Here is a 15,522-nt window from a genome sequence, read left to right on the forward strand (position 1 = left end):
CAAAAAACATGTAACCAAAGAAATTCTTTTAAAGAATAAAATAAGAACTGTAATCTAACATGCTTAAAGATTCATGCTGAATTAACAAAACATCTGTTGAGAGGTTACTATCAGAGGTCCTTCAATATTAAGCTACATCTATTGAACAATAGAGGAAAACATATCCTAGAAGGAGCACATTGCTATATTAGTGGCAGACCTCTCACTCATGTTTATACCAACCTCTAACAAATTGTACATCTGCAGAAACAAGACCAGAAATAGTTGTACCATCAAAAATTGCCAGCACACAAACACACAAAAAGGACAATTTTTTTACCATTTAGAGAACTAAACTAAAAACATAAGACCATCTTTGCTTACCATTTAAAAAACCACACAAAAAAACACGTTTTTTTACCATTTGAAACGCCTTTTTTTTACACCGAAAACATTCCGACCATATTGACACCATACAAATAAAACAAAAGCACACATTTAATCAAATCAACAGATAATCTCAGCGATTTAAAAATGTATAGCAGACACATCCACTACGCGACAAAACCTCCAATAACAGTAGACAGAGAAGGCAGAAGACTATTAAAGCACAGAGCCACATAAGCACAACTGCGACATAGACCCAACCAGCTGTAGCCTTTTACTAAATAAATAATTTTTGTTTTTACTTATTTTTACATAGCCATTTCAATTGTATTACTTTTTTTGGTGACATTATTTCAATTTATAAATTCAGATGGTATTTCAATGGAAATACAAATTTAAAACTCCAGTAACCATGTGGTTTAAAGAAGTACTAAGTCCACAAATTTAAACAGATTTTTCTGACTGTAGATTCCACACAGAAGAAACATGCAAAAAGAACATGTCAGTCTACTTACTGTATCATTCCCTTTAAAGGGTACAGCCCCTCTACCTCCTGCTATACTGAAGCCCAGCCCAGTGTGATCTCGTATCAATGTAGTTGACACAGTCTAAAACAAATTGTTACAAATCAATGTAGTTGACACCGTCTAAAACAAATTGTTACAAATCAATGTGGTTGACACAGTCTAAAACAAATTGTAACAAATCAATGTAGTTGTCTAAAATAAATTATTCATATTAATGTAGCAGTCTAAAATAAATTATACATATCAATGTAGTTCACAGTCTAAAACAAATAATACAACCTAAAATAATCAATGTCATCATATATATTTAACTAGGAAATAAAGGCGAATTTATTCAAACTATAAAACTGAAAGTTAAAAGTGTGAGTTACCTCCCCATAAACTTCTGTCTCTGGCTCAGCAGTGAAAGACACTGTTGTAACACTTTCATAGGTCGTATCTTCTACCTGTAAGGCCTAGAAAACATCACAAACTATTACGCTACCAGCTGGCCCTAGTAAACAACAAATTAGCAACACACAAATAATGCCCTATTCTTTCAACAAACATTAGATTCCTCCTGCATTAGGAGGACCTACACCTAAAACCTGATGAAAACAAAAGCTAGTTACCTCAGCATGAGCGTTGGCCACCAGTTTCTCCCTTGCCACAACCATGGTTATATCATTGCCGCTGCTCTTCAACACATTCACAGCCTCGTAGTGATCTGCATTCACCAAATCTGCATCATTTACCTGAAACATTCAACACTTTGTACAGATTAACCTTCTCACACTAAATATATGAAATAGTGTTTAGCGGGAGAAAATATAACCTCTGACAATTAGTCACTTGAAATTTCCATCAATTGTGTAAAAATCACCTTTAATAATTCATCATGAAATTTTCAAAAGTATATTGAAATCATAAATGATAATTTCTCATAAATCTTCCAAGAGTAAAATGAAATCATACCTTCAATAACTTATCCCCCTTGATAATTCCAGCTTTTCCAGCTGGACCATCTTCAGATACACGAGAAATAAATATACTCTGTTGAGAGAATTGTACAGTAAGACAATTAAAGGGAAATAATCTGGAGACCATGAAGAAGGGAGATAAATATTCTATATTAAATAGAACAACAATAAATGGGAAATAAAACTTACGAAATACACATAGGCCTACTCTGTTACATTAATTGTGAGATTTTACCAATTTTAAAGATTAACAAGGTCTGCAGCATGTAACTGTTTTAGTTAACATGAAAACATGGTATGATTTAAACATTTTACTGCACTAAATTTCCCAGAAAGCTTACCTCATCATCACCTTTGACAGGTGTTGAGCCTTTGCCACCTGCAATACTGATGCCAAGCCCCTGCCCAGGTTCTCGCAGTATATGAATAGTTAGCACTTCTTCTTGCACTTCCACTGGCATTTGCTGGGTGGGGTGTGGTGGGGATGACATGATATCCACCTCTGGAGGCTAAAAGGTTATTAAAATAATATTTTATTCATCTGTATTTAATTTTTTCCTAACCTTAACATAGAAACCAAAATAATAAAAAGTCTGTGGTTAAGGTTATAACCTTAGTTATAGGAGAAGCAACAATTAAAAACATCAGCCTTAACTTAATTGTAAGACATAAAGACAAAAACAGTGGTCTAACCTTAACTATGGGTGACATAGCTGCCGTCTCCCTTTGTTTAGCAGCCTGCGCCAAAATTTCCAGAACCTTCTGCTCCGACTCATCATCCTTGTTCACACGTTTATTTTTCAAATAATGGGGCGTGTCTCTCCTACGCAGACGATGGTCTTTGCTTTCCTCTTCAACTTCTGGTGCAAACTCAACCTTTTTATCCCTTTGTAAGCTCTACAGAGAGTACAGAAAATATAATGGTGACTTCTGAGTAACAATTACCTATAGTTAAACTGTTTATTTAATATAAATAAACTGTGTAGTTAGCTAAAGAAGTCTTTTGTAGGTACTGATGCATCTAAAGAACTAAAACAAGAGAAAAAAATGACTTACTTCCTCGTCATCAGATTCATCAGAACTCCTCCTGCCCCTGTCAGAACCAGAATCATTTCTATCCTCCTCGATGTCCCGGGAGTCATCAATCTCCTCCACCTCATTGGGAGCTATCCTGACAGTGGGCTGGGATGGCTTGCCAGTCAGCAGGGGCTGCGACTCATGAGGGAGCTCCTCATCTTCAGATGAGGATGACTCAGATGGGACTGATGGTGGTGGTGCACCTTCCAGCTCTGGGGCTACATAAACAAAATTAACACGTCAGAAAGGAAAAACAAAATACAATTCATTTTAATAATAAAAGTATATCAAACTAGAAAACTTAATATGACCAACCTTTGATGATTTCAGGAGGTCGTGGTGTTGTTGGAGCAGATCTATCATCCCTCCGAGGATACGATGAATAAGAGTTTGTGTTAGCAGATGGAGGCTCCCTAGGGGAATCTTGGCTGTAAGGCTCAGGGGCCTCATCATCATCATCATAATACCTTGAATCATGATCTCTTGAGGGCAGAAATGTTGGATCCTGTTTGGTAGTTCAAATACTACTTTAGTTACCAGGATACAAAATACGCACCTAAATATTCTCACAAAGAATTATTGAAGATTTAAATGAACAAAACCAAGTTAAGAGAAGAATATAAAGCTTTTTTATGGCTAGTACATTATAGTTATAACATGAAAAGATCCTGCAAACATGCTTAACATGCTTAGAGAATAAGATAGTTGGAAAAGGGCGTCAGCAGTAGATTGATGTAAAAACTCTCCTGGTAACTTACTTCTTCTCTGTTATCGTGGTGGGGTATAACATGGCCATCAATATTTTTATCCTTGAGAAACTTAGCATGCCTGGCTTTGAGCTCCTTCGGGTGGGGTGTGTCATGCCTTACAAAGTGGCTCTGTGTCGAAGACAGAAGATGGTCCGGTCAGAGAAAATATCAAGAACAGCATTCATATTTTTTTCTTAATCTCTCACTTCAAACAGGAAAACTAACAAGAATTCTGTATTTTATATAACTGAACCTACTCTGTACCTTAGCTCTCCACAGCCTCAAGAAAGTTAATAGTTACGTACAAAAAAAAAAAAAAAAAAAAAAAAAAGAGGACAGATCAGGTTAAAGGCTTCGTTACAATTATTTTAGGTTTACTCAACTCTCATCGATTTGTGAAATAAAATGCGTACTTTGTGCAGTAAAAGCCTGTATTAATTTTTTTTTGCTGATTTGAGAGCTTAATTTTGTTTTTTTTTAAACAATGGATTATTAACTTGTGCAGAGACAAAAACAATATGAATTTGTTTATGTTATGCTGTTTGTGAAAAACTGTCAGAAAATAGACAAGTTGCCATAGAAGTGTACCTAATATATATTAGTTAGTTGTCTTCTCTGGACTTACATCCTAAATTTTCATGCTTTCAAGAAGAAATTATGTAAGTAAGGGTGCAGAAATTGTTAACATGCTAACGACGTTTGAGGCTTCTCATCACGTCAGAGCTTCAAAAAGCTTGTGATAAAAGTTGCCTGAGTGACTGCTGGTATGAACCTAGATACTCACAGAATCAGAGTCCGAGTCCCCTCCCGTGTCTATCTTATCATTATCCTCAGCAAATCTAATAACACTGTCTCTAGGCCTGTCCTTATCAGTGAAGCTTCCTTCTGTAGCTATGCTGCCCTTCAGGAGATTCTCTGAAAGATTAATGCTTGCTTTGTCACAAGACAAAAAGATTCAGGTTTATTTTAGGATTTTCAAAAGTTTAATCTTTATTAAAATAAGAAAAAATTCAGTATTACTTTTTTAAAATTCATGCTTGCTTTGTCACAGGGCAAAATATTTTTTTGTAGGAATCGAAAAGTGTAATTTTATTTTAAAAAAGATACTAATACATTAAATTGTGCTGATGGATAAAATGGTAATAAATTGAGCCCTAAACGTTAGCAATGGGTGAGAAAGTGAAGAGTGATTTACCCATGCTCTCTGTGTGGAAGCCTTGCTGGGGTAGCAAGAAGCATGTGAGAACCCTCTGGCCAGTCCTCTCATCAAAGTCTGTCTGGAACTTGAGCATGGGCTGGGCCTGGTTCTCTGACAACCACAGGGCCTTCAGGTTCAGGTTGGCAATGGTGAAGGGAAGGTACTCTAGCCTACACACACAAATACAGAAATCACTCAGCTACTAACAAAAATGAGACATTTTTTTTTAAAATTGTACCAATGAAGTAACATTTATTGTGTAAAGTTGCCTCCAATTCAAAGATTAAGAAGAAAAATATTTTTTAAAAACATAGACAAATTACACCAAGGATATAAGTAAAAGGTTGTTTCAGTAAATAGGTGCCACTTTGAATTAAAGCATATAAAAATAGATCATAGGAATTAACTCTACTTAACACTGGGGAAAAGAAATTTGATGTAGATCTAGTTCAAATAAATAGATGAAGGAATTAAAGAGATACTCTAATTGAAAGAATTAGAATAAAGTAGCTAGACAAGAGCCACAAATATCAATACCTTGAATGAAAATATAAAGTCATATGTTGATAATGTAACAAATAAATGAAAAAAACTGTCACCAGAATTTGACGACATGAAAGAACTAAGGCCAAAACTTGAAGACATAAAAGAGCTAAGGCCAAAACTTGACGACATAAAAGAGCTAAGGCTAAAACTTGATGACATAAAAGAGATAAGGCCAAAACTTGATGACTTAAAAGAGCTAAGGCTAAAACTTGACGACATAAAAGAGCTAAGGCTAAAACTTGACGACATGAAAGAGCTAAGGCCAAAAATTGATGACATAAAAGAGGTAAGGCCAAAAATTTATGACATGAAAGAGCTACAGCCTAAACTTGAGGTCAACAAACTCTCACCGGTTGCCAGAGACATCAAGCACCTGCAGCTTGTTCAAGTTTCCCAGCTCCTGGGGTAAGCGGAGCAGCTTGTTGTCCCTCATAGACAACACACCCAGCTTGTTACACTTGCCAATCTGTAGAGAGGTGGGTTACAGTAAATAAAACAGGGCTAACACCCCACAAAACATAACACCCCCAGCTTGTTACACTTGCCAATCTATAGAGAGGTGGGTTGCAGTAAATAAAACAGGGCTAACACCCCCACAAAACACAACACCCCCACAAAACATAACACAACACCCTCACAAAACATAACACAACACCCCCAGCTTGTTACACTTGCCAATCTATAGAGAGGTGGGTTTCAGTAAATAAAACAGGGCTAACACCCCCACTAAACACAACACCCCCACAAAACATCACACAACACCCTCAGCTTAGCTTGTTACACTGAATAAAACAATGGTGCTAACAACCCCCTCAATGCAAACACAATACTCCCACAGTGCTAACATAACACTTTAATAATGTAAATCTCTTATGTGCTAATTGTGCTAATTAACTGCTTTATTCCCCAACCAAAATTATCTTATTCTTGGATGTAGAGTTTAAACCTCCTAAGCCACAAGGAGGGACCTACCTCCACAGGAATCTCTGTAAGCCTATTTCTATCCACATTTAGGTTGTGAAGATTTTTTAACTTGCCGATAGAATTTGGAAGATCCTGGGAAAAACAAAAAAATTTATCATGAAGTACGTGAGTACAAAAACAAAGCAGTATCTTGTATGAAGATAACATGTGATGTGTTGAATTTTGCTAGAATGATTTAAAATAATTACTGATATATGATTAAAGGACATCAACTTTCAAGAACTGGCAAAACAAACTATATAAACTACTCTATTTTACATATCTACTATACCAAAACCTTTACCAAAATAATTAACTTGCCGCTTAAAAAATAGGTAAATTACAGTTAATTTTTTTTAACTTGAAACTCAAAATTGTTTATTTGTAATACTGTACTTACAGAGAGCAGATTTTCTGTTAAAATCAATTCTTGCATATTTTCACAGCTGAGGAAAAGGAAATGTTACAAGAATTTATGCTCTTCATTCTATTGATATGTGCTTTAAAAATTTTCATACTACAAAATGTTTGTCAAGTAATTTGAACTGATACATATATCTACAGGAGAAAATAGCTGTCTAATGATATAGCTAAATCACTGGAGGCTGAAGGAGATGCTATATACACATATTTTGTGGGTGAAAGTAAAAAAAAAAACCTGTCTGATAACACAAAATAAGAAATTGCAACAGCTAGATAAACTTCTTAAATTTGATGTAATAAAATAACTATATGAGTGCATCTTTTAATGCACAATAACTTTCACTCACCTGCCAATTTGAGAGGTAAGTGATAAAAGTCTATTCATGTCCACCTTCAGAATGGCCAGTTTTTTAAGGTTACCTAATTACAAAATAAACACATTTTAAGTTATTTTTTTTTAATTTAAAGAAATTTTAAAAGAAAAGAAACCAAGTTAATAATGACAGCATGTCCCTACCTATTCCCTCAGGCATATACTCCAGCCCATTCTGTGACAGACAAAGATCAGTTAAGCTCTGCAAGCCCCCAGTCTCCTCAGGGAGATAATCCAGCTGGTTCTCTGATACATCCAGTATAGACAACTTCTTCAGGTTACCAATTTCCTTGAAACAGCAAAATGTTGACACACGTCACATAACAACAAATCTATTACAAGGGTATCATGTGGCCAAACTGCATTAAAAATAATTGTTTTGTCAGAAGCAAAAACTTGCTGGTTCTGAAATTCAAGCTGGCAGTGTAAACAGTCTAGTTTAAACAGAGCCCAGGCAATCTGGGTTAAAGGTTAAACAAGGTAAGACAAGGTAAGCATAGAAACAACAGGTAAAAAAGTTCATGTTCAAATATTTCAAATTATCCTATTTTATCTTTTTACAATTAATAAATAGTGCTAGACGGAATTATAAAGAAACAGACCTAGCTCATATGCAGTAGAAGCAAATACACTGAGCTGATAGATTGGTAGCAAAAAACTTACAGGTGGTAGGTCTGTGAGATAGTTACAGTCCAGCCACAACTCTTCTAGTGAGGGGAGGGAACCAATGGATGGTGGCTGAAAATAAGGGGAATGTTGATAAATGGTGGCTGAATATAGGGGGAACAGAAATGTTGATAAATGGTGGCTGAATATAGGGGGAACAGAAATGTTGATAAATGGTGGCTCTATAAGTCATAAATGGTGGCTGAAAGTAAGGGGAATGTTGATAAATGGTGGCTGAATATAGGGGGAACAGAAATGTTGATAAATGGTGGCTCTACGATAAGTCATAAATGGTGGCTCAAAATAGGGGAAATTTTGATAAATGGTGGCTGAAATAGGGGGAACGGAAATGTTGATAAATGGTGGCTCTGTGATAAGTCATAAATAGTGGATGAAAATAATGGGAATGTTGATAAATGGTAGCTGAAATGGGAATGTTAATGAAATGGATAAAGGCTGTGAATATCAGATGGCTAAAAAAATAAACCGGGAGTGATCTCCCCTAAACTTTCTCGAATATTCTTATATAAAATAACAGGGGATGGGAACTCGGGCTATAGACATGATTTTTAATCCATTTTAAATACTTTAAGTTTAAAAAATAGAATAAAATCTCGTAGACAAATTAATTGCACACCAAGTGAACGCGAAATAAAAAAGCGCATAATAGTGCGCAATATTATTATTACTTTTAAAATTTACATTAGTTTTTTGAGAAATCGGAAGTAGCGTAAAGTACTACTTCCAGTCAACGGAAATGACTCAAAATTTAATAGAAGGTAGAGAATTAGATCTTTTACTTACGTATGAAATTTCATTTATCTATCTGAAATAGTACTCAAGTTATAGGCTTTTGAAAAATTCAAAGTAGGAAAAGTACCACTTCCGGTTATCGGAAATCGCTCAAAAGTTGATACGGATCTACGATTTTGATAAAATACTTATATATGAAATTTCATCAACCTAGCTGTAACGGTACTCAAGTTATCGTGTTTACACACGGACACACACACACACACAGACACACAGACATACGGACAGAAATGCAATTCCCAGTTTTTCAAACTGGATTACGCATAAAACCTCTAAATTTTGATAAATCTGGATTGATAATTTTTGCCCGATTAAAATAAGTCCTCTATACTTCGGATGTGATGAAGGACTGAGGTGTAATACGGTGAAAATTGTTAAAATTTCAAGTGATTTTTGTGCACGATTACAATACTTTCTCTATACTTTGTATATACGAGAAAGTAAAAAGGGGGGGGGGGGGAAATGATTTATTATAGTGACTGCGAATATCAAATTGAAAATGGCAGTGGAAAGGTTAATGCTAAGGTGAGGACAGTAGATAAGTGAGGGAAATGTTAATAAAGATCATGATGAAATGAAATGTACTGATCAATAATATATATCTGTAATCATCATGATCTTCTTGAATGACTCTAAATAATTGACCAGCCCCGAGAGCTATTATAGAAGAAGTTGTAATGTACCAGGTTCTCCAGATCATTGCTGCCCAGGTCTAAGATCTTGAGCTTGATGAGAAAGGATATGGACTGTGGGATGATCTTGAGCATGTTGTCTCTCAGCTCCAGGGAGACCAGGCTTGTCAGACTGTAAACAAATGGTGGGAGGTGTTTCACACAACATACATTGGCTTTGTTCATCACATACAAGTTTTGTTCACATGAAATGTATAATTATTTTGATATAAGCTTTATTCAGTTCACAATGTGGGGCATGGCATATCTTGTAACTTTATTTTGACCATCTTCTGGTATAAAAATTTTGCTCAAACTTTCCAGACACTTTCATTATTTAAATTTTTTTCTTAATCTAATTCAACATTAGGTTAGTCATTTAAATTTGATTTGAAAATTACTGTATTCAATAATAAAATACTAGCAATCACTATATCACTTGGCCGCCAAAGGTGTACTTTTTTTTCATAGCTGAGTGACTTTTCTCCACAAGCGTCAACCACAAAGAAGGAGAAGGTAATTGTCTTTTTACTGATTAGTTTTTAATGCAAATATTTTTAGTCAAGGCCTATGTGGTGTCAAATTTATTTAAAACAAATTACTAAAAAGTAAAGAAAAAAAAAAGAAATATAAAAACTTAAAAAAAAACCCACTTTTAAATGCACTGAAAATAAAAAAAATAAAACAAACTTGTTCTTTAGTAAAAGCATTGGTTGCTAAAATATGTAATAAGAGATCTCATGAGTGACCACTGCTTTTAATTTATTAAAGCAAACGATTTTTGTTTTATTTTCTTATTTTAAGTGCATTTAATTTTAAAAGCTTTTTATTAAATAATTGTTCTATTAAACAATCTTAGTATAAGGTGTAACATGGGTGGGTATCAATGTACCCTCTAAGGGAAAAAGCTAGCATGCAACATGTATTTTGATTGCACAGTGTTCTAAAAGTCTTATACAAGGATATATGTATTTTACAAAAAGACTGCCAGCAGTTAAAAGCTTCCGCGCAGCCGCCCAACCTCGCAGCTTAGAGGAACATAGGTGGGTAAGTCTGGGGTAGAAGAAAGCTCACCTGGCTATGTCATATGGCAACCTCTGCAGGGCTACATCATTAAGGCCAAGTTGTGTCAGGTTGCGCAACTGTAATAAACCATCGGGGAGGCTGAAGAAAGACATTAGATTAATCAGCCAAACTTGTGTGTGGGTTTTGTTACTTCATTAAAAACTGGATAATTATACATCATGTAGGCAATTCTGAATGTAAAACTAAATGTGTAGAAGATTTATAAAGGTTCATGCTGGTGTCTGGGCTGTTGTGCGGGTGTGCAGGGGTTGTGCAGGTGTATAGGGGTTATTGTAGGTTATGTTGGTGTCTTGTTGTGTTGGTGTCTAGCAGTTGCGTTGGTGTCTAATGGTTGTGCTGGTGTCTAGCGGTTGTGGTGGTGGTGGTGGTGTCTAGCGGATGTGCTGGTGGTGTCTAGGGGTTGTGCTGGTGGTGTCTAGGGGTTGTGCTGTTGGTGTCTAGGGGTTGTGCTGGTGGTGTCTAGCGGATGTGCTGGTGGTGTCTAGGGGTTGTGCTGGTGGTGTCTAGGGGTTGTGCTGGTGTCTAACGGGTGTGCTCATGTCTAAGGATTGTGCTAGTGTCTAATGGTTGTGCTGGTGTCTAGCGGTTGTGCTGGTGTCTAGGGTTTGTGCTGGTATGAAGAGGTTGTGCTCTAAAATAAGAATAAGTGGACCATGTCTCAAATCATAGCATTAGAGGACAACACCTGTCATTAGAACATGCAATCAAGCTCACAATGTAACCAGACCTTAATGAGAATAACATTTCTATGTGACAGACAAAAAAAATCAATTGAGACATGCTGGTGGACACAGTAATTATAATGTGCCTCCAGGGCTTGGTCTCCTTATGCTTCAGCAACCCATGTACACAGTTGGATGGCTTCAGCAACCCATGTACACAGTTGGATGGCTTCAGCAACCCATGTACACAGTTGGATGGCTTCAGCAACCCATGTACACAGTTGGATGGCTTCAGCAACCCATGTACACAGTTGGTTCAACAACCATGTACACAGTTGGTTCAACAACCATGTACACAGTTGGTTCAACAACCCATGTACACAGTTGGTTCAACAGCCCATGTACACAGTTGGTTCAACAACCCATGTACACAGTTGGTTCAACAGCCCATGTACACAGTTGGTTCAACAACACATGTACACAGTTGGTTCAACAACCCATGTACACAGTTGGTTCAACAACCCATGTACACAGTTGGTTCAACAACCATGTACACAGTTGGTTCAACAACCCATGTACATGGTTCAACAACCCATGTACACAGTTGGATGGCTTCAACAACCCATGTACACAGTTGGTTCAACCATCCATGTACACAGTTGGTTCAACAACCCATGTACACAGTTGGATGGCTTCAGCAACCCATGTACACAGTTGGATGGCTTCAACAACCCATGTACACAGTTGGGTCAACAACCATGTACACAGTTGGTTCAACAACCATGTACACAGTTGGTTCAACAACCATGTACACAGTTGGTTCAACAACCCATGTACACAGTTGGATGGCTTCAGCAACCCATGTACACATTTGGATGGCCTCAACAACCCATGTACACAGTTGGATGGCTTCAACAACCATGTACACAGTTGGTTCAACAACCCATGTACACAGTTGGTTCAACAACCCATGTACACAGTTGGATGGCTTCAGCAACCCATGTACACAGTTGGATGGCTTCAGCAACCCATGTACACAGTTGGATGGCCTCAACAACTGATGTACACAGTTGGATGGCCTCAGCAACCCATGTACACAGTTGGATGGCCTCAACAACCCATGTACACAGTTGGATGGCTTCAGCAACCCATGTACACAGTTGGATGGCCTCAACAACTGATGTACACAGTTGGATGGCCTCAGCAACCCATGTACACAGTTGGATGGCCTCAACAACCCATGTACACGGTTCAACAACCTATGTACACAGTTGGATGGCTTTAACAACCATGTACACAGTTGGATGGCCTCAACAACCCATGTACACAGTTGGTTCAACAACCCATGTACACAGTTGGTTCAACAACCCATGTACACAGTTGGTTGAACAACCCATGTACACAGTTAGTTCAACAACCCATGTACACAGTTGGTTCAACAACCATGTACACGGTTCAACAACCCATGTACATGGTTCAACAACCCATGTACACAGTTGGATGGCTTCAACAACCCATGTACACAGTTGGTTCAACAACCCATGTACACAGTTGGTTCAACAACCCATGTACACAGTTGGATGGCCTCAACAACCCATGTACACGGTTCAACAACCTATGTACACAGTTGGATGGCTTTAACAACCATGTACACAGTTGGATGGCCTCAACAACCCATGTACACAGTTGGTTCAACAACCCATGTACACAGTTGGTTCAACAACCCATGTACACAGTTGGTTGAACAACCCATGTACACAGTTGGTTCAACAACCCATGTACACAGTTGGTTCAACAACCATGTACACAGTTGGTTCAACAACCATGTACACAGTTGGTTCAACAACCCATGTACATGGTTCAACAACCCATGTACACAGTTGGATGGCTTCAACAACCCATGTACACAGTTGGTTCAACAACCCATGTACACAGTTGGTTCAACAACCCATGTACACAGTTGGATGGCTTCAGCCACCCATGTACACAGTTGGATGGCTTCAACAACCCATGTACACAGTTGGGTCAACAACCATGTACACAGTTGGTTCAACAACCATGTACACAGTTGGTTCAACAACCCATGTACACAGTTGGATGGCTTCAGCAACCCATGTACACATTTGGATGGCCTCAACAACCCATGTACACAGTTGGATGGCTTCAACAACCATGTACACAGTTGGTTCAACAACCCATGTACACAGTTGGTTCAACAACCCATGTACACAGTTGGTTCAACAACCCATGTACACAGTTGGTTCAACAACCCATGTACACAGTTGGTTCAACAACTCATGTACACAATTGGTTCAACAACCCATGTACACAGTTGGTTCAACAACCTTGTACACAGTTGGTTCAACAACCATGTACACAGTTGGATGGCTTCAGCAACCCATGTACACAGTTGGTTCAACAACCCATGTACACAGTTGGTTCAACAACCCATGTACACAGTTGGTTCAACAACCCATCTACACAGTTGGTTCAACAACCCTTGTACACAGTTGGTTCAACAACCATGTACACAGTTGGATGGCTTCAGCAACCCATGTACACAGTTGGATGGCCTCAACAACTGATGTACACAGTTGGATGGCCTCAGCAACCCATGTACACAGTTGGATGGCTTCAGCAACCCATGTACACAGTTGGATGGCCTCAACAACCCATGTACACAGTTGGATGGCTTCAGCAACCCATGTACACAGTTGGATGGCTTCAGCAACCCATGTACACAGTTGGATGGCCTCAACAACTGATGTACACAGTTGGATGGCCTCAGCAACCCATGTACACAGTTGGATGGCCTCAACAACCCATGTACACAGTTGGATGGCTTCAGCAACCCATGTACACAGTTGGATGGCCTCAACAACTGATGTACACAGTTGGATGGCCTCAGCAACCCATGTACACAGTTGGATGGCCTCAACAACCCATGTACACGGTTCAACAACCTATGTACACAGTTGGATGGCTTTAACAACCATGTACACAGTTGGATGGCCTCAACAACCCATGTACACAGTTGGTTCAACAACCCATGTACACAGTTGGTTCAACAACCCATGTACACAGTTGGTTGAACAACCCATGTACACAGTTGGTTCAACAACCCATGTACACAGTTGGTTCAACAACCATGTACACAGTTGGATGGCCTCAACAACCCATGTACACAGTTGGATGGCCTTATGTCAGAAATGATAGCCAGAGTTCAGTTGGATGTAACCACCAAAAGATATCATTATAAATTTTCCCCTTCCCTGAACATATTTCTGCTGCATAGACATTTTCTTCCAATTTTTTTATTTTCTTGTAAAGGCTTAAATTCAACAGATGGGATGAATGAGAATGTACACCTCTGATTATTGGAAATTATTTTTTTTTGTTTAGCTCCCAAGGTTAACTCCGATGAAGATCATTAAGGTACAAAAAGAAAAGCTCAGCTCAAGGGAGATAATAAAGCAGTAGAAGTGAGGGGAGGTAATAATGCATGTAATATCCTAATTTCTTAACACCTCCTGCCAGCGAAGTGATTTCTTCTGTGTGTTGTTACTTCTACCAGCCGGTGATAGAGTAAATATCAATCCAACTAATCCAATGATACGATTCTTCAAGCTGGACGTGCGCTTTAGAGACCGGTGTGTAGAAATCAACACAGCAGCGCACACAGAAAGAATGTTGTTTACCACTGGGGTCACAGCTAGCGATAACTGATGCAGGGTCTAGACGTATCAAGCACAACCTTGGGACTCTGGGCCAGCTATCCAAGTGGTCGTTCGGTCTCATCGATTAAAGGGGGGGGGGGGGTTGTGTGTGTGTGAAATCTGCTCACGTTTCCTACTCAAAGTCGGCGTAATGCGGGTTCAACCCAAATCAAGTTACAAGCTAGGAACGGGAGATGAAATCTACACCAATGTAGCGACAAAACTTACACCTAGGTAGCGACAAAACCTACACCAATGTAGCGACAAAACCTACACCAATGTAGCGACAAAACCTACACCAATGTAGCGACAAAACCTACACCAATGTAGCGACAAAACCTACACCAAAGTAACGACAAAACGAGGAAACCTACGCCTACGTAACAGCATGACCTAGTTAGTACCACAACACAGCAGGTGCGCGTGCACGGGCGGGATATGTAACTAGTAAGTCATCATGACTTGCCTCGGGATATGTAACTAGTAAGTCATCATGACTTGCCTCGGGATATGTAACTAGTAAGTCATCATGACTTGCCTCGGGATATGTAACTAGTAAGTCATCATGACTTGCCTCGGGATATGTAACTAGTAAGTCATCATGACTTGCCTCGGGATATGTAACTAGTAAGTCATCATGACTTGCCTCGGGATATGTAACTAGTAAGTCATCATGACTTGCCTCGGGATATGTAACTAGTAAGTCATCATGACTTGCCTCGGGATA

The 15,522-nt window shown here is 38.3% G+C and overlaps 1 protein-coding gene across 16 annotated transcripts in view; it reads right to left on the reverse strand.

Moving 5' to 3' along the window:
- LOC131936918 (protein scribble homolog) overlaps positions 1 to 15,522 on the reverse strand; it is a 59,072-nt gene that overhangs the window by 30,597 nt on the left and 12,953 nt on the right. For 15 of the 16 annotated variants that reach the window (XM_059294049.1, XM_059294045.1, XM_059294036.1 and 12 more), the window contains exons 4-23: positions 10,406 to 10,495; positions 9,344 to 9,464; positions 7,845 to 7,919; positions 7,326 to 7,470; positions 7,156 to 7,228; positions 6,786 to 6,831; positions 6,395 to 6,478; positions 5,773 to 5,888; positions 4,874 to 5,046; positions 4,463 to 4,593; positions 3,688 to 3,807; positions 3,245 to 3,434; positions 2,909 to 3,147; positions 2,546 to 2,749; positions 2,194 to 2,361; positions 1,848 to 1,925; positions 1,505 to 1,627; positions 1,265 to 1,348; positions 882 to 974; positions 223 to 240 (exon numbers count right to left, since the gene is read on the reverse strand). In XM_059294049.1, the coding sequence (XP_059150032.1) occupies positions 223 to 240; positions 882 to 974; positions 1,265 to 1,348; positions 1,505 to 1,627; positions 1,848 to 1,925; positions 2,194 to 2,361; positions 2,546 to 2,749; positions 2,909 to 3,147; positions 3,245 to 3,434; positions 3,688 to 3,807; positions 4,463 to 4,593; positions 4,874 to 5,046; positions 5,773 to 5,888; positions 6,395 to 6,478; positions 6,786 to 6,831; positions 7,156 to 7,228; positions 7,326 to 7,470; positions 7,845 to 7,919; positions 9,344 to 9,464; positions 10,406 to 10,495 (2,371 nt within the window). The remainder of the gene's footprint in view (positions 1 to 222; positions 241 to 881; positions 975 to 1,264; positions 1,349 to 1,504; positions 1,628 to 1,847; positions 1,926 to 2,193; positions 2,362 to 2,545; positions 2,750 to 2,908; positions 3,148 to 3,244; positions 3,435 to 3,687; positions 3,808 to 4,462; positions 4,594 to 4,873; positions 5,047 to 5,772; positions 5,889 to 6,394; positions 6,479 to 6,785; positions 6,832 to 7,155; positions 7,229 to 7,325; positions 7,471 to 7,844; positions 7,920 to 9,343; positions 9,465 to 10,405; positions 10,496 to 15,522) is intronic. The other variant, XM_059294034.1, reaches the window with a different exon arrangement.

This window comes from Physella acuta, unplaced genomic scaffold (assembly GCF_028476545.2).
Source record: "Physella acuta isolate Inbredline_101_S28 unplaced genomic scaffold, ASM2847654v3 ptg000195l, whole genome shotgun sequence".
NCBI classification, from domain to species: Eukaryota; Metazoa; Mollusca; class Gastropoda; family Physidae; genus Physella; species Physella acuta.